At 38.0% G+C, this 27,412-nt stretch overlaps 1 protein-coding gene across 5 annotated transcripts in view; it reads left to right on the top strand.

The window, feature by feature from the left end:
* The first annotated feature begins 3 nt into the window (after positions 1 to 3).
* Positions 4 to 27,412, top strand: part of Adam17 (ADAM metallopeptidase domain 17) — a 55,480-nt gene continuing 28,071 nt past the window's right edge. For 2 of the 5 annotated variants that reach the window (XM_048804829.1, XM_048804828.1), the window contains exons 1-5: positions 8 to 261; positions 11,863 to 11,995; positions 20,934 to 21,064; positions 22,592 to 22,680; positions 25,540 to 25,708. In XM_048804829.1, coding sequence (XP_048660786.1) covers positions 165 to 261; positions 11,863 to 11,995; positions 20,934 to 21,064; positions 22,592 to 22,680; positions 25,540 to 25,708 — 619 coding nt within the window. In that variant the 5' untranslated portion in view covers positions 8 to 164. Of the gene's footprint in view, positions 262 to 11,861; positions 11,996 to 20,933; positions 21,065 to 22,591; positions 22,681 to 25,539; positions 25,709 to 27,412 lie in introns of those variants that run through there. The other 3 variants (XM_015479988.2, XM_048804830.1, XM_048804831.1) reach the window with 3 other exon arrangements.

The following is a 27,412-nucleotide window of genomic DNA, read 5'->3' on the forward strand; positions in this document are numbered from 1 at the left end:
AGTTCTCCCGGTAGGCGGCGCGGGAGGGGAAGGAGGTCTGAGGGGCCGGGCCGGGTGGATCCCTTCCCAATGTGAGCAGTTTTCCGAGCCCCCGTCAGACGAAGGCGGCCGAGAGTGGTGGAGCGGCGGCCGAGAGTGGTGAAGCCGGCGGCCGGGCCGGGAACATGAGGCAGCGTCTCCTCTTTCTGACCAGCCTGGTTCCTTTCGTGTTGGCGCCGCGACCTCCGGACGACCCAGGCTTCGGCTCCCGCCAGCGACTCGGTGAGACCCGGGGACGAGCCGGCTTCGGCCGCCGAGGAAGCGAGGGGAGCGGGCCCTGGCAGGTGTTCGGGGGCGGGGTGCGGGCGACGGTGGCGCGTCCCCGGTTTCCAGGGTGGGAAGGGGGGTGTGGCGCTGCGTTCCGGGGAGGGTGGCGGTGACGGGCTCCCGGTGGGTCTCCTGTGGGGACGGGGCCCGCTGCAGTGGGCTGCGAGGGCAGCGAGGGTCGGGAGGTGTGGCCTTGCCGGGCAAAAACCGGGAGTGCGGCGTGCCGCTACCGAGGGCGGGGCCCGGAGCTCCCGAGTTCCTCCCGCCCTCCAACCGCGGGCTGGAATCTCTGCCGCGGGAGGCACCGCCGGGCGGCGTCTCTTCGGGAGGCGGCGACTGCAGAGGGTTCATTTGCATTTCCTGGCGGAATTTGGGTTTTGGAGTTGGGTTTTGTCCTCATCCTCTGCACGTTCTTATTTACGTTGTAGTTTATTGAAAGCGCTTGGGGAGTAGGCGGAAGCTAAGACCTGCCAAACCAACTGCGAGGCTGCCGCCGTGAATGTTTTCTTAATTTAAGAAGAAATGAGCAGGCATGACCAATCTGATCAGTTTTGAGCCTATAAAATAAAGGGTCCCTATTAGATTTTCTGGAGAGATTGGATTTTAAGGATGGGTGCAAGTGAGCTTATACTGTGTTAGGGTCCTTTATGTTTTAAAAGTTAATGCAATACCGGTCCGTTAATTAATAATAGAGTATGAAACGGTATATGTTTTCTTATATAATGGACAAAAATTAAAATTGTCTGATGGCATTTTCCCCCTGGTACTGGGGATAGAACTCAGGGCCTTACATGTGCTGGGCAAGCCTCCAGCACTGAGCTGACATCCTATCCCCTAATAGGGGTATTAAAGGTGATTAAAGGTGTTGAGTATTCCCTCCTAAATAACTGCCTTGTGGTTGTCTCATTTTGAAATGAATTACAAAGTGACTTTTTAAGAAAAGGCACAAGGGAGCCAGTTAGGAAGTGCTAAGTCAGTAAAGTTGAAGGAAAATTTTGAAGTGTGGTGGTCAGGATGGACAGGGTAAGGATCTGCTTAATTTTAAGTATAAATTAATGAAAAGGAAAAACGAGTTTTAAGATACTAAAATTATATTCATCTGTCTGACAACTTTTTACTTTTTATTATCATTCTCTTGTTCTCAGTTGAAAAAATAAGCATACAATGTAGAGGAAAAAGCATTACTTCTAGACTGATTCTCAGCAACATTTGCACATCATAGGTTTTTTACCCAAGCTGATTTTTTAATTAGTGCAGACCATCTGCCAGAAAACTGCATAGACTTACCCATTTATTCATCAAATGTTTGAAGCACTCATACTGTCCACGCAGTATTAGGAATGACATCAGAAATACAAAGATCAGAATATATCCATCTTTAAAAACTGTGGCATAGCCCTGTGTGGTGGTACATATCTGGGAAGCTGAGACAGGAAAACTGCAAGTTCAAGGCCAGTTTGGGCAACTTAGTGAGACCCTGTCTCAAATTAAAAAGGGCTGGAGATGTAACTCAGTAGTAAAGTGCCTCTCGGTTCACTTCCCAGTACTGAGGGGGAGGGAAAACAGCTTATAGCATAGCAGAATAGAGACTCATAAAGAGATCTAAACAGACACTTCTAAAACAATGTGGAGAAAAGTGCTGGACACATTATGGCAGATATGATCATGAAGGGGCTACTGAATGCAGTCTAAGAAGGGAAGCAAGGCTTCATGGGGGAGGTGATAGTTGAGCCTAGACTTTAAGGTTAGGTAGGTGAGAAGGGAAAATAAGGGTACTTCTGATGACAGACTAAAAGGCTGTTAGGATTAGAGACTGTTATGAACTTTAGAGATTGTGTCTAATTTTTTTTTTAATAGGTTCGAAAAATGGGTCTTAGAAACTTGTAGGGAATTGTTAGATTTACACATTGATAAACATATATGCCTTGTGGGCATTTGAAATATTGACTTTTGTGTATGTTGGACAGCACAGAATGTTTGACAGTTCAGGATGTCATTTTTTGCTTAAATCTTTTTTTTTTCCTCCAAGTATAATTTCTTTTATTTATGGCACTTTCCCCCTTTTGTTTTGAAGCAGTTGTTAAGTATGTGTTTTAGTTAGCTTTTCGTTTCTGTGACCAAAAATCTAAAAAAAACAATTTTAAAGAAGAAAAGTTTATATGGGGGCTAATGGTTTTGGAGGTCTCAGTCCATACGTAGCCAGCTCTATACCTTGGGGAACAAGGTGAAGCAGAATATCATGGTGGAATTTTGTGGCAGACGAAAACAGCTGGGATCATGGCACCTAGGAAGCAGAGACACTTCTCTCACCAAGGACAAAGTCACGCCCCTTAACTCAATCTTATTATTAAGATTGAGTTGGTCAAGACTGACAAGTAGTTTCAGACCATGGTTTTTTTGTTTATTAGCCTTTTGTCTGCAGATGTTATGTACTGTACTACTAAATATTGATTAGGTATATATAGGATTTTTTTCTAAAATATATCTATCTATTTATTTATTTTGTGGTACTGGGAATTGAACCTAGGGGCTTACCACAAAGCTATATCCCTGGGATTTTTATTTTGAGACAGGGTCTTGCTAAATTACCAAGGCTGGCCTTGAACTTGGTAATACTCCTGCTTCAGCCTTCTGAGTTTCTAGAATTTCAGGTGTTTGCCTCCATGCCCAGCTTATAACATTTTTCTTTTTTTAAAGAGAGAGAGAGAGAGAATTTTTTAATATTTTTTAGTTTTCGGCGGACACAACATCTTTGTTTGTATGTGGTGCTGAGGATCGAACCCGGGCCATACGCATGCCAGGCGAGCGCTCTACCATTTGAGCCACATCCCCAGCCCGAGCTTATAACGTTTTTCTGAAGAGCAGTAATACATATAATAAATAGAAGCCTGACTTTTGGAGTACTCCGTAGGTCACTAAAAATGATTTCAATTGAACTGTTATGAATTGCATAATTTAGGAAAGTTATGAATCATATGAGCTTAGTCATGATGATATCTAGTTGTAAAGTTGCAGCAGGGGTGTATAAGTCTCACTTTGATTTCAAAATTGTTTTCCCTTTGAGTTACTCTTAATGAAAGAGGATGTAGTGGGTGGAAGGAAAAAATGTAGGTCACAGATGAGGGATGAACATTTGTATTTGAAACATATATTTGAAACTTGAGGTTATTGGCTTGGTGATTCTCCACATAACAGTACTTATTTCATTAACAGCACCATTTTGCTCAGTATTTTGACATGTGGCTTCCTCTTTTCGTGTTAATTTTGCTTATAAACTGCATTCTTTTGTAACCTAAACACTTAACGATCCTAACTGTTCTGAGGGAAATTAATATAACTATTTTGTGCTAGTCAAAGAGATAAACTAGGATAAAATGAAGAGTCGAGCAAAGAGCTGTGATAGGGAAACTGGAGAAATCTTTTTGACTTTCACAGAATACTAGATATGTCCTGCAAGGCCAAGTATGGTTGATTTTTTTGGATCCTTCATCAGTTTCTATTTGTTTTGGATCCTTCATCAGTTTCTATTTGTGAGAGATGTTAAGTTTATACAACTGGAACTGTTAATTTGAAGAAAGCCTGAGAAAAGTTGGTAGGGAAGAAGGGTCAGGGATAAGTTTCACTGGGGTAGGGAAGTGAAATGAAGGACTTTTCATATATTGTATCTCTTAACTTAGTTCTTAAATTAGCCATGGAGTTAGGTACCTCAATACTCCTCCCCCCCCCTTTTCTTTTCCCCCCTCTTTTTAAATTTTATTCGTACTGGGAATTGAACCCAAAAGTGCTCTACCACTGAACTACATTCCCATCCCTTTTTATTTTTTATTTTGAGCTAAGAGTCTCATTGAGTTGCCAAGGCTGTCCTTAAACTTGGTATACTCTTGCCTTAGCCTCCCAAGCCACCGTGGTTACAAGTGAGTGCCACTATGCCCAGTGGTCAAAAGCTCTTGGTGGGGATTAATTACTGGAGGCTGATGAAACTCCATCCTCCTTTATTGGTAAAAACCCGTAAAATTACATGTTTAGCTCCTAGATTCTGGGGTTCCTGACCTACTAGAGAGCACTTCTCTCCTTATCCCTTAGATTCAGGGAGGGATTCATCCTTGCTTAGGGTTTTACAACCTGTTCAGGCAGCTTCTCTCCTCCTCTGTATTTTTGAGAGTGCTAAAGAGCTGGTCTTGTGTCTTCTGCACTGATACTGTAAATACTTCATAGCAGTCCTTTTCCACTTCTGACATCAAGAATAGAAGCATGATACTGATGGTGTTATTTGGGGGTACTTTTTGTATTTCATACAGTAGAGCAGTTAGAGAGTAAGCAGAGTACTACTGTAGGGGTTCTTCATTACACTTGGAGATTGTATTCTAGGAAAATGCAGTTTGCTGCAAAAAAAGAAAACATTAAGGTCCACAAACATTTCCTTCTATGACAATTTATTTACATTGCTCTCAAATACATGGTACAATTATCTATGTGTATGTGTACAGCTATATATATATATGTGTGTGTGTGTGTATATATATATATATATATATATATATATATACATACACACGCACACACATTTTTATGCTTATATTTATATAAGCAAAATTTATACCCTTTTGAGGTTTAAATATTAGTTTTAACTTAATATCAACTTTTTAGTTCATAGTATGATGACCTAAAGTATAGCCTACTTTCTTTCTTTGAACTTATCCCAAATACAGAACAACTCAGGTGTAAGAAAAGGATGGAGTTGAAAGTTTATCAAATCTCTTGTAGGCTATTTCACATGTATATTCATAGGGGGTTTATCATAGGCCTAAAACTCCTGACTTGTCTTTATTCTTCTTTTAGAACATTTAGAAGGAGCAAAGTATTAGCTGTTTTTTTACTGGTGATATCAGTGTTGAGAATCATACTATAGCATAGTTTTGCTTTCTTCCCACTTAAAATCACTGTATGGCTTATCAAGTAACACATTTGCAAACGTATGATGACTTAATACAAAAGAAGTCCTGTGTAAGTGGGCAGTGTAATTGAGAATTGTATATAAGAAACAAGACAGACTATGTCATTCTAGAGTTTTTCATCATCCAGTCCCTCCCACCCCCTCCTCCCATGAATTATGCTATATCTACCTAGGTATCCAGGCCAGAAACCTAGTAGTCTTTTGGTGATTTCCGCCTGGTTTGCTCAGCATCTTACCCACTGATTTCCCAGATTTCAGTTTTCTTCCTCTTTGACACATTTTCCACACTGGGGTTATAATGATATTTCTAAGTAACAGCTGTTGTCCTTGTCCAGAGTCCAAAATCCTGCATTTTGTCCCATGGTCCTTTAACCTGACTTCTGTCTGCCTCTCAAGCCTCACACCTCCTCCTCATCATCTTTTTTTCTTTTTCGATACTGGGGATAGAACCTACAAGCATTCTACCACTGAGCTGCATCCCCAGCTCTTCTTTATTGATTTTATTTTGAGACAGGGTCTGGCTGAATTGCCAGTGCTGGCCTTGAATTTGGGATCCTTCTGTCTCAGCTTCTTGGGTTGCTGGGATTACAGGAATGTATCATTGAGCCCAGTCACTTCATCTTTTCTTTCTGTGCTGTTGTGCACCACAGCTTCATTGAGTTGCTCTCACTTCTTTAAGTCATAGATTATCTGTTTCCTGAGGACTGCAGCATGTTATGCTATCTACTTAGAAACTCTTCCTTCTTTCCCTTTTCTTGATGGCAACCTTATCCTTTTGATTTTAATACTGCTTCCCTAGGAAAGCATCCTTGGCTCACCAGGCAGGAACCCTGCCCCTGTTGTGTCCTATAACTTCCTATAACTGCTCTCTCGGCAAATGACACACTTTATTATAATTTTGTTTGATCTCTTCCCCCAGTATGAACTACTGGAAATATATTTTTCTGTTATATTGGTAGTGCCTGAAAGATAGGAGGTTTTTAATAAGTATTTGTTAAATAAATGCATAAATGGAATCTGTTGGAAAAGAGAAAAAAAGTGTAGAATATGGGTTTAGAAAAAAAGAAGTGAAGGTGGGGTGATAAAAGATACAAAAACAGTAAGGAAGGGTGCGGTATCTCTAAGCACCATTAGGCAGGAAGGTAAGTGGGGGCAACTATAAACTGTAGCTCTTGACAGAGAAAGGGAGGAGTAGATAGGGGACACCTTAAATAATAAAATTCTATTTTATATATATATATATATATATATATATATATATATATATATATATAATTAATTTAATTAATTTTGAATTAAATTGTGTCTTTTATTTTCTAATTTGTGTTTGTAGTTGGCTGAAATGAGAAAAATCTCAGTTATTTAGGGTGATGGCTGGATCAACTTATAGAAAGTTGAGATAGCTGCTCTCATTTTAAAGAGTAATCAGCAGAATTACTGATAATTACAATTAAAATTGTAGAATTTTAAAGAGTCCATGACCAGATGCTGAGCAAAGAAAGATCATTTTGGTAACATAGTTTTTAGGACTAACTGTAATAAACTTTATTGTAAGTAGAATGATGGTTTATACTCATTTATTAAGAGATTTAAATGTAGAAAGGAGAATCTTTTGGGAAGGAAGTGTTTGAATTCTGTTGAAAAAGCTCTAGAAAATTACGATTACCAGTGGTTACAGTTTTGAAAGTGAAGTGCAGTTGAATATTGAGTATCCAGAGCATCCAGTGCCCCCACCCTTCCATGAATTATACTATATCTACCTAGGTACCCAGACCAGAAACCTGGGAATCTTTTGGTGATCTCCATTTGGTTTGCTCAGCGTCTTACTGATTTCCCAGATTCCGATTTTCTTCCGCTCTGGCACATTTTCCACACTTCTCACTTGCTAGTGAGAAGACAATTTCAAGAGCAGTAAATAGCTCTAATTTGGCTCCAAAGAGAGATCTGTTTTTACTAGGTGGTTTGTGATGGCTCCAGGACATCCAATTTGGATTATCTACTCATTAAAAGAGAATAAATTGCAATGCAAACATACTTGTTAAGTATTTTAAAGTATGTTAGGAAGCTACATTTAAAAAGTGCTTATTATAGAAAATACACTCAAATACTGGTGATGTTACTCTCTTGTCATTTTTTAAGGCCTGTTTTTATAATAATTAAGATCATGCAATATGAACAGTGTATTTTAAAATCTCCCTTTGTTTCATTAACATAGCATAAGTATTTTTCTTTTTTGGTATTAGGGATTGAACCTAGGGGCCCTTCACTACTGAGCCATATTCCCAGCACCCCCCCTTTAAAATTTTTTTTTTTTTTAGTTGTTGATAGACCTTATTTTATATGTTTATATGCGGTGCTGAGAATCCAACCCAGTGCCTCACATGCCAGGCAAGTGCGCTACTGCTGAGCCACAACCTTGCCCCCAGCTCTTTTTAATTTTTTATTTTTCAGACCTTAAAAAGTTGTAGTAGCCAGGTATGGTGGCGCACGCCTGTAATCCCAGCTGCTTGTGAGGCTGAGGCAGGAGGATCAGGAGTTCAAAGCCAGCCTTAGCAACTCAGGGAGGCCCTAAGCAACTTAATGAGACCCTGTCTCTAAAAATATAAGAAGGGCTGGGGATGTGGCTCAGTTGTTAAGTGGTCCTGCGTTCCATCCCTGATTAAAAAAAAAAAAGTGTAGTGTACAGCATTTTAAATGGTTGCAGATTTTTCCCTGTCATTTGGACGTTCTAGAACTTATCCAGCTGTTTCCAGTTATTAATTTACTTTGATTCTTTTGTTATAAAAATTAATGTTGGGGCTGGGGTGGTGGCTCAGCGGTAGAGCGCTCGCTTAGCTGTTGGAAGCCCTGGGTTCAATCCTCAGCACCACATTAAAAAAAAAAGTAAATAAAATAAAGGTATTGTATCCAACTACAACTAAAAAATAAGTATTTAAAAAAATAATGTAAAGAGGAGTAGTGAATATCCTTGTGCTTAAAGGTTTTTTTTTTTTCCTTCAATTTGACCTGTTCCTTACTTTAACTTAGTTAAATGGTTTTCTTTTTCTTTTAATAAGAGAGTTCTTCTATTGTGATGCAGCCACATCAATGTTTATAGCAGCTCAGTTCACAATGACTGGACTAGGGTATCAACCTAGGTGTCCCTCAATAGATGAATGGATAAAGAAAACGTGGTATATATACTCGATGGAATATTACTCAGCTTCAAAGAAAAGTGAAATTATGACATTTGCCAGTAAATGGTTGGAGTTGGAGAATATCATGCTAAGCAAAATAAGCCAATCCCACAAAAGCAAAGGCCAAATGTTTTCTCTAATATGCAGATGCTAATTCACAATAAGGCGAAAGCACTAGGGAAGAATAATGTCACCTTAAATTAGGTAGAAAGTGATGGGAGGGTAGGGGAGGTGATGTGGGGATAGGAAAGAAGTAGAATGAAACAGAAACTATTACTGTATTGTATATATGTGACTACATGACCAATATGATTCTGCAACATGTACACTCAGAAAAATGAGAAATTATATCCCATCTATGTATGATATATCAAAGTGCATAAATGCATTCTACTGTCATGTATAACTAATTAAAACAAGTAGAAAATTTTTTATAAAAGAGTTCTTACTGTGTTATTCAGGCTGGCCTCAAAGTTCTGGATTCAAATGATCTTTCTGCCTCAGCCTCCCAAGTAGCTGGAGCTACAGGCAGGTGTCAACATGCCTTGCTTATATGATGATTTTCAGACTTGAATTCATGAAAATCCCCTAGGAGGTTTGTTAAACAGATTTCTGGACTCCATCCTGAGAATTTCTGACTGAGAGATCTAAGGGCAGGCTTGAAAATTTGCATTTCTAACACATTCCTAGATGATGCATACACTTTGAAAACCATTGACCCATGTTATTAACAATGAAACTATAATACTGAAGTTAAGTTTCTAAATCAGTAGGAGTGATTATGATCTTGAATGAAACTAAGTTCATGTACCAACCTGTGTCAGGGAAGTTGAAGGGCTGAAGGAGTGTATCAGCATCTAGCACTGAGAATTGGTGCAGTTGGTTGACATGAGTGTGGATAGATGTAAGGTTCTGTGCTGGGTGTTGTGAGTTAAATATTCTGTGATGGATAAAACAAAAAGCTCCTTTTTGGCTATTTTATACTCTGGTAGTGAGATAAGTATGTCATAACCATAAAGTACCAGAAGAAAGGTATAAACAAAGGACTTTAGAATTCAGAGAGAGGGGGCTAGGGGTGTGGCTCAGTGGTTGAGTGCTTGTCGTGCTGGTTTCAATCCCCAATACTACAAAAACAAACAAATAAGTAAGAAGGAGGGGAGATCATGTTTTGTTGACATGTGTTAAAGTAGGATACTGAAAAGTACAAAGTTCTAGGAGAACTTGCTGATTTTAGAGGAGTTTCAGAAATATCATATCAATAAAACTTGAGAATTTCAGCCAGTCAGGCCAATGTTCAAAACCCAGTTCTATGTCAGATTAGCTTTATGAAATTAGATAAATCACTTATTCTGCATCTGTTTCTCATCTGTAAAATGTGGATAATCTCTCAGGGATGTTTGTGGAGATACTATATTAAAAAACCCAGTATGGTGCATTATAGGGAACACTTAGAAACTGGTGGATAAAGCTAGGTGCAGTGGCACACACCTGTAATCCCAGAATCTTGGGAAGCTGAAGCAAGAGGATCATGAGTTCAAAGACAGCCTCAGCAGCTCAGTGAGGCCTTAAGCAACTCATTGAGACCCTGTCTCTAAATAAATACCAGATAGGGGGATGTAGCTCAGTGGTAGAGTGCCTCTGGGTTCAATCCCCAGTCAAAAACAAAAACAAAACAAACAAACAAAAAAACCAAAAACATATTGATGAATAAATGGTAAGCTGTTGAAGATTTTCTGTTGGTGCCACTGAGCATTATGACTAGCAGGGTCACCAGGCACAGTGGTACCCATCTGTAATCCCAGCAATTTGGGAGGCCAAGCAGGAGGCTTACAGGTCTAAGACCAGCCCCAGCAATTTAGTGAGAATCTATGTCAAAAAAATTTTTAAAAGGATGGGGATGTAGTTTCAGTTGTAAAGTACCCTTGGGTTTAATCTCCTATACTAAGAAAAAAATATTAGCAAGGTCGAATCACCAACAGTTATCCATTGGTAGAAAAGTGATTAATCCCTTTTGAAACAGCTTTCCTCTAGATTAAATTTAAAAGGAAAATTTGTTAAAAAGAAGATGGTTGGTCTCAGCTAGTTGTGGTGGTGCATGCTGGTAATCCCAGCAATTTGGGAAGCTGAGTCAGGAGGATCTCAAGTTGGAGACCAGCCTCAGCAATTTAGTGAGACCCTGTCTCAAAAATAAAAAGGACTAGAAATATAGTTCAGTTTAAAGTGCCCTTGAGTGCAGTCTCTAGTACCAAACCAACTAAACAAACAAACAAACAAAAACCCGAAGGGTGGTATCTAGAAAGTGTGTAAATTGCTGCTACTTTATTTATTCTAATTTTAAGTTAGAAGCTTGGATAAACTTTTATTAAAGTAAAAGGTAGCAGTGGGCCTGCCCTTAGCCTTCTTCAGGTTTGTATAGTGTACAGTGGCAAAGCACTATTCTGCCTTTGACCACTCTGGTAGGAAAACTGGCCTTACCACTCCTCCTCTCTTTTATCTTGCTTTTGTGTCCACAACATTGACGTATTTTTTGCGTGCATTGTCTATCTAGGTCTCCCACCTTAAAATGAGCTGTTAGGCAAGGACACCTCTGTTAATGCTGTGTTTCAGCTTTTGGACTTAGTGTCTGGCTCATAGCAGGGGATGACTGACTGATGAATGAATACTGATTGAGGATATTTAGGTGAAGGAGAAAATTATTGGGTTGATTCTGTTTTTGATTTTTTAACTTTTTATTGACATAAAATAATTGGACGTGTTTATGAGGATGATTCCGTCTTTTAAAACTTAATAAAAAAATTTTTTGTGTGTGATATTAGAGATTGACCCTAGGCCTTGTGTGTGCATGGTGGCCAAGTGTGCTGCCACTGAGCTACAACTCCAGCCCCCAAATTAGTATCTTAACATGCAGTTTATATTAAGAATGCCCTAATTGTCTCAAATGTCTTTCCACAAAAATCCAAAAAGATTGACATATTATGATTGCTTGCTGTGTTCTTAAATCTATTATGTCTCCACCCCTCCCTTCCTTCCAAAGCCATTTATTTTCTGAAGAATTTGGGGTCATTTGTTCTTGAATTCTGCATCCTGAGTGTGGCTGATTGCTTCCTTCAGTTATTATTTAACTTGGCAGCATCTAAAACCTCTATGTCTTAAGAACTAGAATTTAGATCTTCATCATATTTAGTTTAGATTTCTTATAGTACTCCAGGGGTTAGGGATGTAGCGCAGTGGTAGAGCTCTTGCCCAGCATGTGGAGGCATGGGGTAGAGGGGGTGGGGGAGAGATACCCTATTGGTTGTGAAGTACATTTAGGTGCTTTGTAATTATTGCATCAGAAAGAGCTTATTGTTTGGCACTCTCATTTTAGTGATAATACAGCTGATGAGTAGGTTCAGGTGCTAATCACCTTTTTTACCTTTTTTTCAGAGAAGCTTGATTCTTTGCTCTCAGACTACGATATCCTCTCTCTTGCCAATATCCAGCAGCACTCCATAAGGAAAAGGGATCTACAAGCCTCAACACATTTGGAAACATTACTAACTTTTTCAGCTTTGAAAAGGTAATTTGAATTATTTATAAAATAATATTGGGTCAGTGAGGGGCTTGGTTTGGCAAAAGCAGAAATCTTAGGAAAAATCACATCATAAAGATTTGTAATTGATATAATTATAGTCTGTCATACATGATTCCTATTCTGAAATTCATACTGATGAGTGTTTTCTTAAAAAGTGAGTGATGTAAAGGTATTAATTATGGTGAAATGTTTATGAGATTCTAAGAAGGAATTTTAATTTTTTATTGTTTTTATTGGGGTTATTTTGTGGGGGTACCAGGGATTATACCAGGGGCACTTAACTACTGAGCTACATCCTCAGTCCCTTTTATTTTTTATTTTGAGGCAGGGTCTCACTTAGTTGTGTAGGGCCTTGCTAAGTTACTGAGGCTGCTTTGAACTTGTGATCTTCCTGCCTCAGCCTCCTGAGCTGCTGGGATTAGAAGTGTGTGCCACCCCGCCCAGCTAGGGATTTTTACAAATTGAATGCTTATAATACTTTACATTTTCAGTATAACCAACCAGGTACTAAATATTATCTTTACTTTATGTGTGAGGACATGAGATAGAGAAAAATGTTTTGTTTAGGACCCACACATAGACCCCACACATAGTGGTGGACTGGGTCTAAAATTGAGCTCCTCTTATTTCAACCATAAATTGATTGATGTGCTTGATTTGGGTAGTAATTTTAATCCATGCTGTTTTGCAGATTTATTTATTTATTTTTTAAATGAGCGTTTTTAAAAAATGAGGTAACTGTTTTATTGTCATAGCTTTATTTTATTCATTTATTTTTTATGTGGTGCTGAGGATTGAACCCAGGGCCTCCCATGTGCTAGGCAAGCCCTCTACCACTGAGCCACAACCCCAGCCCATGTTTTGCAGATATAAACCAGTTCAGTAATTGCAGACCTCATTCTAGAGTCTGTAAAGAAACTTTTTATCCAGTATTAAAAAATAAACACTAGGAGAATGTAACTGGCCTGAATTATTGTTTGTTTATAGGATAGACTTGTATCCCATTTTTTTTTAATTTTAATTTTTAAAAAAATTTTACAGTAGGATGCATTTTGACATATTGCACACAAATGGAGCACAACTTCTCATTTCTCTGGCTGTACATGGTACAGAGTCACTCCAGTAGTATAATTATGCATGTATATAGGGTAATAATGTCTATCTTATTCTATTGTCTTTTCCATCCCCACAACCCCACATCTTCCTTACTCCAAAGTTCCTTTATTCTTTCCTATCCCCCCCGTTCCACTTATTTATTTATTTACAGCCTCCACTTATGAGAGAAAACATTTGGCTTTTGGTTTTTGGGGATTAGCTTATTTCACTTAGGAAGATATTCTCTAATTATATCCATTTGCCTGTAATTTTCATTCTTTAAGGCTGAGTAATATTCCATTGTGTATAAGTAACACATTTTCTTTATCCATTCATCTGTTGAAGGAATCTAGGAAAAGTAATATGTGTGCCTGCTTAGGGGCTGGGTATGGTAGTGTTTGTCTGAAATTCCAGTAGCTTGGGAGTCTGAGACAGGAAGATCACAAGTTCAAGGTCAGCCTCAGCAACTTAGTGAAACTCTGACTCAAAATAAAAAGGGCTGGGGATATGGAGCTCAGTGGTATATATTCCCTGGGTTAAGTCCCCAGTACCAAAAAACAAACAACTACATACAGGCTGGGATGTATTTCATTGGTGGAACATTTGCCTAGCATGTGAGAGGCCTGGTTTCTATCCCCGGTACTCCAAAATATAAAAATACTAGAGAGATTTTAATGTTTTTCAGTTTTTTTTAATTATATTCACATTTTCATGACTATACATCCTGTGTAAACTTCTAAAAATTTTTATTGTATGTTTTTTGGCGCATGAATCTTTTGTGCACATGTTATGTGTAGGTATAGCTGGCCTTCCGTATCTGAATTCTGTGTGCATGGATTAAACCAACTATTGATCAAAACTCTTAGAAAGAAATTTTGTTTATATTGAGTATATACAGATTTTCCTGTCATTATTCCCTAACAATATAGTATTGTATTTATTTGTTTTATGTATTAATTTTTTTGTAGTGTTGGAGGTCAAACCCAGGGCCTTGCTTATATTAGGCAAGTTTTTTTTTTTTCTTGTTTCAGTGCTGTATTTTATGCTTTCTCTGAAATAGTAGCTTAGATTGCTAATGCTGCTGCAGAATCAAAATTAAAATTCAGATCTATTGATTCTCAGTTATCATTCAGGGATTTTGATGGTTATATTGTCTTTCCTTATTCACACATGTGATTACTTCTGAACCCTGGGGCCTAGTGTTCAGATCCATCTTACCCATTAAGTCTTATCAGTCTCTGGTCTGTGGTTTCTGGTGCATTATTCTTTAAAAGTTCTGTAAGAGTCTGAGATTAGAGACAGATGGCAAACTTGGGTAGAGTTTGAAAAGGCATAGTTAGGATCAGTAATAAGAAGAGTAAAAGACTTAGTGGTGGTTTATATAATCCTTCAAGTCTTTTTATATATGAAACATGAAGGTAGAAAATGATTATCATTATTAATACAAATTCCTGAAAAGTGGTGGATAATTAAAGCACAAACTACAAAGTATCATAACAACAACAACAGCAACAATCAAATGTTTTGTTCTAATAGATTACAAAAAAAAAAAATTCAGACTTATCTATTTCTCATACAACATTAATCCTGAGATTAACTAAAAAATTTAGAGAAAAGTGAATGCATAAAAATGTACATTCCTAGAATAAAACCTACTGACAATGCTCAATCAAGCAACACATAGCATTTCCCAATAGCCAATAGCTACTTTTTTTTTTTTAAAACCACTGAGCTACATCCCCACCCTTTTAAAATTTTTTTTTTAATATTTATTTTTTAGTTTTCAGTGGACACAACATCTTTGTTTGTATGTGGTGCTGAGGATCGAACCCGGGGCCGCACACATGCCAGGCAAGTGCGCCACCGCTTGAGCCACATCCCCAGCCCATAAATTTAATTTTTTAAGAGTCTTGCTACATTGCTCAGACTGGCCTCAATCTTGTGATCCTCTTGCCTCAGCCTCAGGGATTACAGACATGCACCACCATGTCCAGTTCATTTGTTCTGTTTTTCTGTGAACTGTACAACTATTTGTATAAAATTTACATGTGTTAGGTATTATAAGTAATCTAGAGATGATTTAAAGCATAGGAGAGGTTATATGCCATTTTATATTTGGGACTCAAACATCCACAGATTTTGGTATCTGAAGAGCCTCCTGGAAATATTCCCTCAAATACTGGAATACTGAAGGTGATACAGACAATATAGATACACATTATTATAAACAGTCACATAATTTCGAGTGCATAGAATTTAGCAACTCTTGACTAGTACTCAACAAGTGGATATTGTTTAATCAAATTGATTTTTTTTTTTTTTTTTGCTATAACAAACAGTGCTTTAATGAATAGCTTTGTAGATATACCTCTTCTGGTGTTGTTTTTTGGGTGGTTGCTAAGAGCCAAGTATATGATGCATGGCATTTTTGGTCGAAAGGTGACGCCAGCTAGCCATTGAGATGATATGATTATGTTAAGATTTGCATTCATATGGATATTGGACTCCTGCTGTTCACCTAGGCCGGCTACGGGACTCCTGGAGAGTTCCCATTGGTTGGGGAAGTACAGTAGGAGGGAGTTCCGGGGGAGGAGCTCTCTCTGTGGGTCCGGGAGGAGGCCGCGTGGGTGGAAAAAATCTTCCCGGGCGGTACCGGACATTGGCGGCAGTTTCAAAAAATAAACTTTGTTCCTGCTTGAGTGGCTCCTGATTTTGTGCCCAGCCAGACTGCGGCAGGTGGTGGGATAGGGATTGAACCCAGAAGCTCTTTACCACTAAGTCACTTCCTTAACCTTTTTTTTTTTTGTTTTCCCTAGCCCTTTTTAAAAATTTTAAATTTTGATTGAGTCAGGGTCTCCCCAATTGCTTAGAGTCCTGCTTAGTTGCTGAGACTGCCCTTGAACTTGCAGTCTTCCTGCCTCAGCCTCCTAGTTGCTGGGATTACTTGCGTGTGCCACCATGCCCAGCTCTTTTGGGTGTGTGTGTGTGTGTGTGTGTTTTATTTATTTATTTATGTGTAGATGGACACAACACAATGCCTTTATTTTTTTAATGTGGTGCTGAGGATTGAACCCGGGTCCTGTGCTAGGCGAGCGCGCTTCCGCTTGAGCTACATCCCAGCCCCTGGGTGTGTTTTTTAAAAATATTTTTTCAGTTGCATATGGACACAATGCCTTTATTTATTTATTTTTATGTGGTGTTGAGGATCGAACCCAGTGCCTCACATGGACAAGGCAGGCGCTCTGCCACTGAGCCACAATCCCAGCCCTCTTTTGGGTGCTTTTAAAGGTTACATTTATAGGATAATTATTCAGTCAAGGATGTGAATGTTTTATTTATTTATTTATTTACTTATTTATTTTTTGTGGTGCTGGGAATTGAACCCAGGGCCTTATGCATGCAAGACAAGCACTCTATCAACTGAGCTATATATCCCCAGCCCAGGGGAAGGTATTCTGTAGTTTTGATTTTCATTTTATGTGAAAATGAGCACCTTTTCATTTATTTTATTTTTTCAGTCAGTTGACTTTTCACATTCTGGGACCATTTTTCTATTGGATTGTCTTTTTGACTACTAAATTGTAGTAGTGTTTAGAACATTAAAGAAATTGGTCCATTACTGTACATTACTGATTATTTTAGGCAATTACAGGCATGTGCAACCATGCCTGGCTGTTATTCCTTTTTTGAAGACACAAAAAGAAAAATAAATAAAAGGCGCACAGATGTTAGATAATGTGCCTAAAATCTCTCAGCTAGTAAATGGTTGATACAGGATTTGAGCACAGGCCTAATTCCAAAGTTTGTGTTGTGTCTGTTGTACTGATGAGAGTTGTTGAAATGGATATGATAAACTGCAAGGAAGGAGTAAGAGCAAGGGGAAAGGAAAGAAAGCAGAACTCAAAATTAAGCTTTCTGGGTTTCTGTTAAAGCTTGATTTGGGGTGGCCTGTAAAATCCTTGCCAAGGGGCAAATATTTGTATGTCTTGTGTATTTCTCTTCCATGTCTCATAGACGACATTGGTTCATTAAGAAAATGTTGGGCTGGGGATGTAGCTCAGTGGTAGAGTGCTTGCTTAGCATGTGTGGGGCTCTGAGTTCAAACTCCAGCACCACAAGGGAAAAAAAGAAAAAGAAAATGTTAAATAATATGGGCAAGTTTGTAATTTATTTTTCATAGTTTTGATCTTAAATGTTTAATGGAGGGCTGGGGATGTAGCTCCGTTGGTAGAATGCTTGCCTTGCACAAGGCTCTGGGTTCAATCCCCACACCACAAAAATAAATAAATAAATAAACAAACTAATAAATGTTTAATGGGAAATATGTCTGCTGATTTATGAGAATTTCATGCCAGGTGCTTTAAAACAGGTTATTTAACCTTCAGACCAGTCATTTAGTCAATGTTTTTGCCATTTGCATAGATGAATGCTAGGTTCGTAGATTAAAGCCAAAGGCAAAGAGTGAGTAAGTGGAGGAGATAGGATTTGAGCCAGGGTTTTCAGAATCAAATCCCAATAGCCTTCCTTTTCTACTACATTGTGTTATTAGAGCTTAAAAAAAAAAAAAAAAAAAAAAAAGTTGACATGAAGAGTGCATATTATGACTGACCTCACCTTTGTGAATACACTTATTGTGTTGAACCACAACACAAGGAAAAGACCACCGACTCTACTTTTAAACCAAATTAAAGCAAGCTTATATTGTGTACACAAAGAAAACTGGCCAGCAAGTGTCTCACCCGAAAGCTGGGCCAGAGAACAGCCCAGCTCTCAGGGAAGAAAATGTTTTTATAGCACAAAAAGTTACAAAGAGGAGTGTCTTGGGAACTTAGAGCTAACAGGGTTCTGGCAAACGAGGGCAGATGGCAGACTAATGACCTACATGACTTGATGTTTCAAGGTAGGGAGTAAATTCAGATCTTGACATCAGAATTTATGAGGCACCGCTGAGGTTTCAGAGAGGGTTGTTATCTGGTCAAGGAGAGCCAGGCATGGGTGCATTCAAGGCCCGGGCAGGGAATCCAAACAAGTTTGGAAATCGCAGTAATTTATAGTAAACACAAATGAACTTTTCATGACTTTGTGATGTGATGGCTTACAATCTTAAGGTGGGATTAACTGAGTTCATCAGTTACTTAGTGGTAATGGTAAATAAGTAGATTGTTTTAAAATAATAATGGAAGGGGAAAAAATAAGCCAAGATTACACAAAGGTTGGAAAGCACAGAATGCTGAGAAGACTGAATTAATTAATTTTATGAAAAAAAGGAAAATGTTTAAAATTTGTATTTCCTCTTTGGTGTACATCGAGAAATACTTATCTAGGGCTAGGGATATAGCTCAGTTGGTACAGTGCTTGTCTTGCATACATAAGGCCCTGGGTTCGATCCCCAGCTCCAAAAGAAAGAAAGAAATGAAGGAAGGAAGGAAGGAAGGAAGGGAGGGAGGGAGGGAGGGAGGGAGAAAGGGAGAAAGACTTATCTAACTTAACAAAAAAGTTGCAAATGTTTTTTTTTTTTTATAATGTTATCAGATTTTTTTTTTTTAAAAAGCTAGATGTTTTTCCTAAAGGTGAAATATCTCGAATTTTTTGAGGAGGGTAGGACTGAAAGAAATTAAAGTAAGGGCTGGGCGTGGTGGCGCATGCCTGTAATCCCAGTGGCTCCAGAGGCTGACCTGAGGATCGTGAGTTCAGAGCAAGCCTCAGCAAAAGTGAGATGCTAAGCAACTCAGACCTTGTCTCTAAATAAAATAGAAAATAGGGCTGGGGATGTGGCTCAGAAGTTGAGTGACTCTTGAGTTCAGTCTCCAGTACCCCCGTCCCCACCCCCCTCTCCTAAAAAAGTAAGATGCCTGATAAGATGGACCATTAAAAAATAGGAAAATAATGGTAATCCAGACTGGTTAGTGCCGGGTTTCTGTTCTCACGACTAAAAGGCTCAGGGGTCACTCTAGTTAAACTGGGCTAACTAGGCTGCACGAAATAACCACACAAGAGACACAAATACCTTTTTCTTTGGGGTTGCTGTGACGGCTCCTCTGACCTTAAGGGTCCTCAGAAAGAGAGAGAGCGAGAGCACATGCGAGAGCACATGTGCTGACCCCTTTTATTGAGGAGAAGCTATTCAAATGAGGCAAGGGGTCAGGTTTCAGGGGGCTGAGTCTATCTTCATGATGTCCACTGTCAGCAGGTTGACTGACACCTGGGTAGGCCACACCCAAGGGCACAGTAAGAGGAGGGGACACACACAAGGCACTTCCATGGAAGATTCTATCCTAAACAGGGCAAGGGGTTATATTACAAAGGAACAGGTGAGCATAGCTTCACCCATGGGGCTGTAGCAAGACACACCCATTTCTGTGACTGAGTGCCTCAGTACCCAGCTGGGGAATGTAACTCAGTCACCCATAAGCTTGGCCTCCCACAGGTTAGTACTAGTCTGTTATTACAGTAAATTCTGAAATCAAAAGAAAGATATGTTTGTAAGTAAATAATTTTACATAACTTTAGGAGGATAAGTTAAGGTAAATTTTGAAAGAACCTTAAAAATAATATGATTCATAGAGAGCTTTAAAGCTAAATAATAAGGATTTATAATAGGGATGCTTTGTAATAGGGTTGCTTTTGACAGTTCTCATCATAACTGAAGGTGAAAAAAATTATGACTGAGAATGTGTGGGAAGATACAGTTTTGGATAGCAGGAGAAAATGTTCTAAAGTTTTAGGAAATAATGTTCTATTTTGTTTCTTTCACTCTAACCACTAAAAACCACAAGCAAACTAAAATTACCTTGTGTGCTCAAAAGTTAAAAATATTTGTTGCCCCGGGAACTGTTCCAGTCTGGATTTCTTCCTGGCAGTTCAAAGACTCAAGCAGACCCATGGGGAAGCAACATTTCATATTTTCAACACCACAGCTGACAAAATTTGTTCCTGTGGCTGAGATAAATAGCATGCCTTTCTTTGTCTTTGGTGTTCATGAGCACACTGAAAGGGCTCTGTAAATAATAATTGAAAAAATCTTGCTCACCATCCAATTTTTTTTGTCAGAACAACAAACTGTAGAAAACAAAAAGCCCCATCTAAAGATCCGAAGGGCATATTTTAATGTCTGCATTGGAGGCTTTGTTTTTATTTTCCTAATGGTAATTTTGGGTATATAGTTTTCAAGATAAGTTCTTTTGAGGAGGAGGGACTCATGAGTGCTTTTAAATGTAGAGAGCAGCTATTTATTAATTTGCATAGCAATAAGAATTTTCCCACAGGGTACTCAGCTTGATTGCTAGAGGCAGCAGAGCACCAGGTTGTGAAATACAGCAGTTAGTCTCTAGTTTCGCTGTTCAGTAGCTGTGTAACCTTGCATTAGTTTCACAGTTTGTTGGTTAACCTCCATGCCTCAGCTGTGACTTGCGTGGAGATAACATAGAGTATATAATATTAAGTAGTTGTTCAGTTAATGATATATAATAATATTAATCTTTAGTAATAATTTTTCCAGATAAGCCAGAATTCTGCTTTGGTTATCCAAATACATGTGTTTACTTATTATCAATTTTGTAGGAAAGAGAAACTCATAAGCTCTTTGAATCTCTCCTCCAGTTAGTTTCTTTTGGTCTGCCCTGCCAAGTTTTTGCAGTTAGACCAGACAGAGTTCTTTTGTCTTTACAGGAGGTATGTTGCTCTAAATACCTTAGTTATAACTTACATAGTGTTTGTTTGTTTTTTGTTTTTTTACTGTCAACTTATCCAGAATGTTAAGAAAGTTTAGGTTTTTTTTTTTTTTTTTTAAATATGCATAGAGTGAACTCTGAATGCATTCTCTCTTTAGGCATTTTAAATTGTACTTGACATCAAGTACCGAACGCTTTTCACAAAATTTCAAAGTTGTGGTGGTGGATGGTGAAGATGAAAGCGAGTACACTATAAAATGGCAAGACTTCTTCAGTGGACATGTGGTTGGTTAGTATGGGGCTTGGATTTTGTCCTCATGTCTGGGGGGTTAGTTCTCTAAGTCTAACATAATTATATAATCTCTTCTGGTAGGTTGGTGGGGGAAGGGCTTGCTCTCATAGGAGTGCTATTCTGCTATGGTTCTGTTTGAGCTGTACTAAATTTGAAAGAAGAAACATTATAACAGGAGGAAATGAGTGTTACCTAGCATGTCATGCTAGCTGGCTGATTTGATGATTAAAATTAATTTCAAATGATACAGATTTAACCTTCTCATTTCTTTATGCAAGGACTGTAGGCTTTTCTTTTAATAATATCTTTGTTTTGTTTTTGGTGCTGGGGATCGAATCCAAGGCCTTGTGCATGCAAGGCAAGCACTCTCCCAACTGAGCTATATCCCCAGCCCCAATAATATCTTTATTTTGTTTATTTATTTTTATGTGGTGCTGAGGATCTAACCAGTGCCTCACATGTGTGAGACAAGTGCTCTGTCACGGAGCCACAACCCCAACCTAGTAGGCTTTTCTTAATGAGACTTAAATCAGGGAAACTAGGGGAACTTATAATTTATTATTATTATTATTTGATACTGGGGGTTGAAGCCAGAGGTGCTTTATCACTCTGTTACTCCACCAATTATTATTTTTTAACAATATTTTTTTAGTTGAAGGTGGATACAATACCTTTATTTTATTTTTATTTGGTACTGAGATCAAACTCAGTGCCTCACGGGTGCTAGGCAAGCGCTCTACCTTTGAGCCACAACCCCAGCCCCTCCCCCAATTATTTTTATTTTTAATTTGGAGACAGAATCTCACTGAGTTACTAAGGATATTGCTAACATGCTGAGGCTGGCCTCAAATTTGAGTTTCTCCTGTTTTAGCCTTCCGTGACCTTGGGATTATAAGTGTGTACCACCACACCCAGCCAAATATCCTACTTTTATATTTATTTGAGAAAATATATCAAACAAGCAGTTGCAGGTTTTTGTTTGTTTGTTTGTTTTGCAGTATTAAGGATTGGGCTCAGGTTTTTTTATTTTTTATTTGAGTCAGGGTTTTGATAAATTGCCCAGACTGACTTCAAACTTGAGATCTTCCTTCCCAGGCAGCTCAGGTTACAGGAGTATGCCACCACACCTGGCTACAGTTTACTTTTTGAACTTTTTTCTGCAATTAAAAAAAAAAAAACAAAAAAACGGCATAGAAATCTCCAAAGCACAGTTTAAGATCTGTATATTACAGATCATATTTTTTGCCTTCTCTTAGTTCTTTCTCACCTAAAATTAGGTAAGGTATTCTGGAAGAATATCTACAAGTTTTTTGGTATGTTTTTGGTAAATTGATAAATTTAAAATGATTATACCTCCTCAGAAGGTGAAAAATATCTAGCTTCTTTCTGGGGCCTTTGTTTTTTGTTGGCAGAATTTGTAGTAAGATGCACATTTCAATCTGATGAAGGATTTAATAAGTTTAATGAGTGGTTTATTATTTGACCTGGTTTTTAATAATAAAAAATGTTACCTTTCTTCTCAAGGTGAGCCTAACTCTAGAGTCCTAGCCCATATAGGAGACGATGATGTCATAATAAGAATCAACACAGATGGGGCAGAATATAACATAGAGGTAAGTCTACATGTGATCTTTTTGTAGTAGCTTATATCTCTGTTAGTTGTTTTAAGATGGCAAAGGTTAAAATTAATTATTTCTTTTCTCCTTATATTTAAAGAGGTTTTTTTTTGCTTTTCACAAGGAAGAAAATAGATGACTTTCAAAGTAAGGATGAAGCAGGGTGCTGTTATACACACCTGTAATTCCAGCAGGGAGGAGGCTGAGGCAGGAGGATGCACTTTTGAGGCCTAACAACTAAGGGAGGCTGCAAGCAACTTAATAAGATCCTGTCTCAAAATAAAAAATAAAAGGGTCTGGGGCTGGGGATGTGACTTAGTGGTAAAGTGCCTCTGGGTTTAATCCCCAGTACCAAAAAAGAAAAACAAGGATGATACTTTTTATATGTCTAGGAAGCTGTCATCAGATTCACCTTGTATTTCTAAAGTACCACAATTGATAGAGGAACATGTGGGATGGATATAGGAAGAGAAAACATTCCTTCTCTCATGCATTTAAAATTTTTCTCTAATAATCCTACTCCAGATATAAACATTCTCAAAGACAAAGGTGAAGTCTTATTTATCCACATGTTAGATCGGTAAAAGGTTATAGTTCATAGTCTGGTAAGTCTGTAGAGAAATTCAGTCTCCGGCCACTCTTCCACTGAAGCACTAGGTCGAAATCAGGACTGTGGTTACCATGTTTGTGTCAGGCATGTATCTACTTGTCAGATACCAGTCTAGAAAACAGAACATGCCATTTATTTGTGAGTTGAAGTTGATTCCATGTTTTTTGGAAAACAGTAATGCTTTGGGTAGTCCAAATCATCACCAAAACAGATCATCTGTGGGAGAACTAAAAAGTTGGTGTAAATGAAATTTTCAGGTGTATTTGCTGGTAGGGTTAAGCCAGGATGCTGGTGCTAAAAATTTTATATTTTAAAAATACATTCAAACCATGTGGCCATTAGTCTTTTGTCACCCATCAGTAAGTATGAAAAAAGAAATATATAATCTTGCAGTATGTTGTAGACTATTAATGTTTAGGCTGTTGTCTTAGTCCCTTACTGCTGCTATAACAGAATGTCTGGGACTGGGTAATTTATCAAGAATAGAGGTTTTTGTTTTTGGTGGATTCTAGGGATTGAACCTAGGGATACTTAACCACTGATCCACATGCCTAACCCCTTTTTTACTTTTTATTTTGAGATAGGTCCTGGCTAAATTGCTGAGGCTGGCCTTGAACTTTCAGTCCTCCTGCCTCAGTCTCCCAAGTTGCTAGGGTTACTGGCGTTACTCATGGTTCTGAAAACTGGGAAATTCAAGAGTATGGTGCTGCCATTTCCTTGGCCTTGTAGCCTTCTTGCTTAGAACAATATTCTCAGGGTTCATCTATGTTGAAGCATGTATTAGTACTTCCATTTCTTTTTATTGTTGAATTATGTTCCATTGTTTGGATATAACATATTTATTCATTCATCAGTTGATGGACGATTAAGGTGTTTCCACTTCTTGGCTATTATTAACAGAGCTACAGTGAACATTCATGAGCAAGTTTTCATGTGGGTATATGTTTTCATTTCTTAAATAAATTCTAGGAGTAGGATTGTTAGATCATATGGTAACTAAAGTTCACATTTTTGTCAACATTTATGAGGATTCACATTTTTGTCAACATTTATGAGGGTTCTGATTTCTCTACATCCTTACCAGAATTTGTCTTTAATTATAGCTATCCTAAAGGATATGAAGTGGTATCTCATTGATTCATATTTCCCTGATGGAGAAACAAGTTTGTTTTGTTTCTGCATTGCTAGAGATCAAACCCAGGGCCTTGTGCATGCTGGGCAAACACTATACCAGTGAGCTACATCCCCAGCCTAAAATTTTAAATTCTTTTTTATGCATTCCCCACAAGCTGCCTATTTCTATTGAGACCGTTGTCTTTACAGGTAACTATTTTGTAAACACAGGAACATCCTTTTGACTTGGGAAACCTTTGGAACCCGTGAGTTTGATTTACTGGAAATGCAGATTTTTATAAAGTAACTTTCCTGAAACTAATAAATTTCAGGCATATTGTTGCAAGTTTTTAGTCATCTCTCTTTAAAAATCTTTTTATTTCCTTTTTTATTCATAAAATCTAGTATGGGGGCTGGAGAGTTGTGGCTCAGTGGTGGAGTACTTGCCTAGCACGGGTGAGGCACTGGGTTTGATTCTCAGCACCACATAAAAATAAGTGAATAAAATAAAGGTCCATCAACATTTAAAACAAATATTTTAAAAAATTAGTATGACAGACATATCAAATATCTGAATGTTAAAGGAAACTAAAATGGAAATTCCACATTCATAGAAATCTTGTCTGACTTATTGCAAAATTAGTATGCCTTCTAACAGTGCCAGTATACAGTTGGCATTACATAGAAATTTTTGAATGAATTAATGGAAAAGTACAGGCATATTTTTTTTCTGGATCCTCTAAAAGATTTTGTAACTTTTACAAATTAATGCTTTTCCCCCATGTACAGATAAAATAATGAGGGATATGAATTTATTAGCATAGAAATCCATGTGATAAAAATAGAAATGATTTATTTTGGGTAAAATGTCCAGTCAGTTTACTTAATGTTATCTAAGAACAAGCAAAGAATATTGTAAGAGGGCTGGGATTGTGGCTCAGTGGCAGAGCGCTTGCCTAGCATGTGTGAGGCCCTGGGTTCCATCCTCAGCACAACATAAAAATAAATAAAAAATAAAGGTATTGTGTCCATCTACAACTAAAAAAAAATATTTAAAAAATAGAACATTGTAAGAATTTAATATTTAGGAGTTTTAATTTTTTCCATCTTGACATGTATACTTTGTGTTTTAGCCACTTTGGAGATTTGTTAATGATACTGAGGACAAAAGAATGTTAGTTTATAAGTCAGAAGATATCAAGAATGTTTCACGTTTACAGTCTCCAAAAGTATGTGGTTATTTAAAAGTGGATGATGAAGAGTTGCTTCCAAAAGGACTGGTAGACAGAGAGCCACCTGAAGGTAAGATTAAAAATATATTTTGAGCTGAGTGTGGGGACATATGCCCATATTCTCAGCTGCCTTAAGCTAGTTTGGGCAAATTTGGGAGACCCTGTCTCTAAATAAATAAATAGAATAAATAAAATGTTAACAAACTGGGATGTAGCTCCGTGGAAGGGCACTTGTCTAACATGTGCAAGCCCGTGGGTTCAATCCCTTGTACTACAAAAAACAAAAACAAAAAGAAGCCATACTTGTATTTTTGAATGACAAGCATATTACAGGTGTCTTCGATAGGAGTGGTTTTTGATTAAAAAAGAAAAGTATCAAGTAACTGTGGTATTTGGCTTAAAAATAGAGTTGTTCAGAAATTCTTGCAATTCTTTTTCTGTAATGTTGGAGTATAACAGGAGCAACAATGATTGGTCTTAAAAAGAGATTGGGGATTGGGAAATTAAATGATCTGAGTGAAAATTCTTTATTTGAAGGTACTTAGAAGTGTCAAAATAATACTTTAGAGAAACTATAGGTTAATTAGTTGGGCAAGAAGAGAAATCTGTATTGTGTAGAATACCAAGAAGGTTGTCAGCCTTGGGACAGATCTGTTTAGAGTCATATAAAGAAACATGACAAGCTGGATGTTGTGGTGCACCCGTGTAATCAGTGATTCAAGAGGTGAGGCAGTAGAATTACAAGTTCAAGGTCAACCTCAGCAACTTATGTTAGGAATGCCCTAAGCAACTTAGACCTTGTCTCAAAATAAAAATGGCTGGGAACCTAGCTCTGTAATTAAGCACCCCTGGGTTTAATCCCCGTACCCAAAACAACAACAAAAAAGACCAATCATCTTCCTATTTCTCTTCATTGTCATTAATTTTAATTTTTTTTTTTTTGAGGTGTTGGAGATAGAACCCAGGCCTTCACATGCTAGGTAGCCACCTATCATTGTCTGCTTTTTTGGGGTGTGTAGAGGAAAGGTCCTGGGGACTGAACCCACAGACACTTACCCCTGAGCTACAGCCCCAGCCCTTTTTATTTTTTAAGATAGAGTCTCACTGAGTTGCTGAAGCTGACCTTGAACTTGTGATCCTTTTGCATCAGCTTCCTAAACCACTGGGATCATAGGCATGCACTGCTACTTCAGGCTTACTGTGCTACTATTAAAAAGACATATCTGGCTGTGTTGCCTAGACCGGCCTTGAAATCCTAGGCTCAGATCCTCCTTCCTCAGCTGGGACTTAGATGTGTGCCATCTTGCCTGATTTATTGTCCTCATTTATGAAGACCTAAGATGGTATTACTTGCATAGTAGTATATAAATAAATTCCTAAGAAGTTTATTTAATAAGAAAGATGTCCTATTAACACAAACTAATTTTTAAAACTTCTTGTGTTACAAAGTTGAAGGTTTTAGCTATGTGTGTACAGAGTTCTATAAAAAGTGTATTGATGGCTTTGTGTCTACTTGGTTTTTCAAAGTACCCCAGACTGGCGAGTGGAGCCACATAGACACTTGAATATATTTCTGTATCTTACATATATAACATGTGTATGATTATGTGTGTGCTTCTACATGTTTAAATATACTTTGCCTGTGAAGATATATAAGCATTTATCATAAGGCTTATTTGTCTGGAGGAGGCATTGATGACCTTAGAAACATCTCCAAGTCCCCATGGTTGCTGATTTTTAATGTATAATTTACTTTTTTTTTTTTTTTTTTTTT

This window comes from Marmota marmota, unplaced genomic scaffold (assembly GCF_001458135.2).
Source record: "Marmota marmota marmota unplaced genomic scaffold, marMar, whole genome shotgun sequence".
Lineage (NCBI taxonomy): Eukaryota > Metazoa > Chordata > Mammalia > Rodentia > Sciuridae > Marmota > Marmota marmota.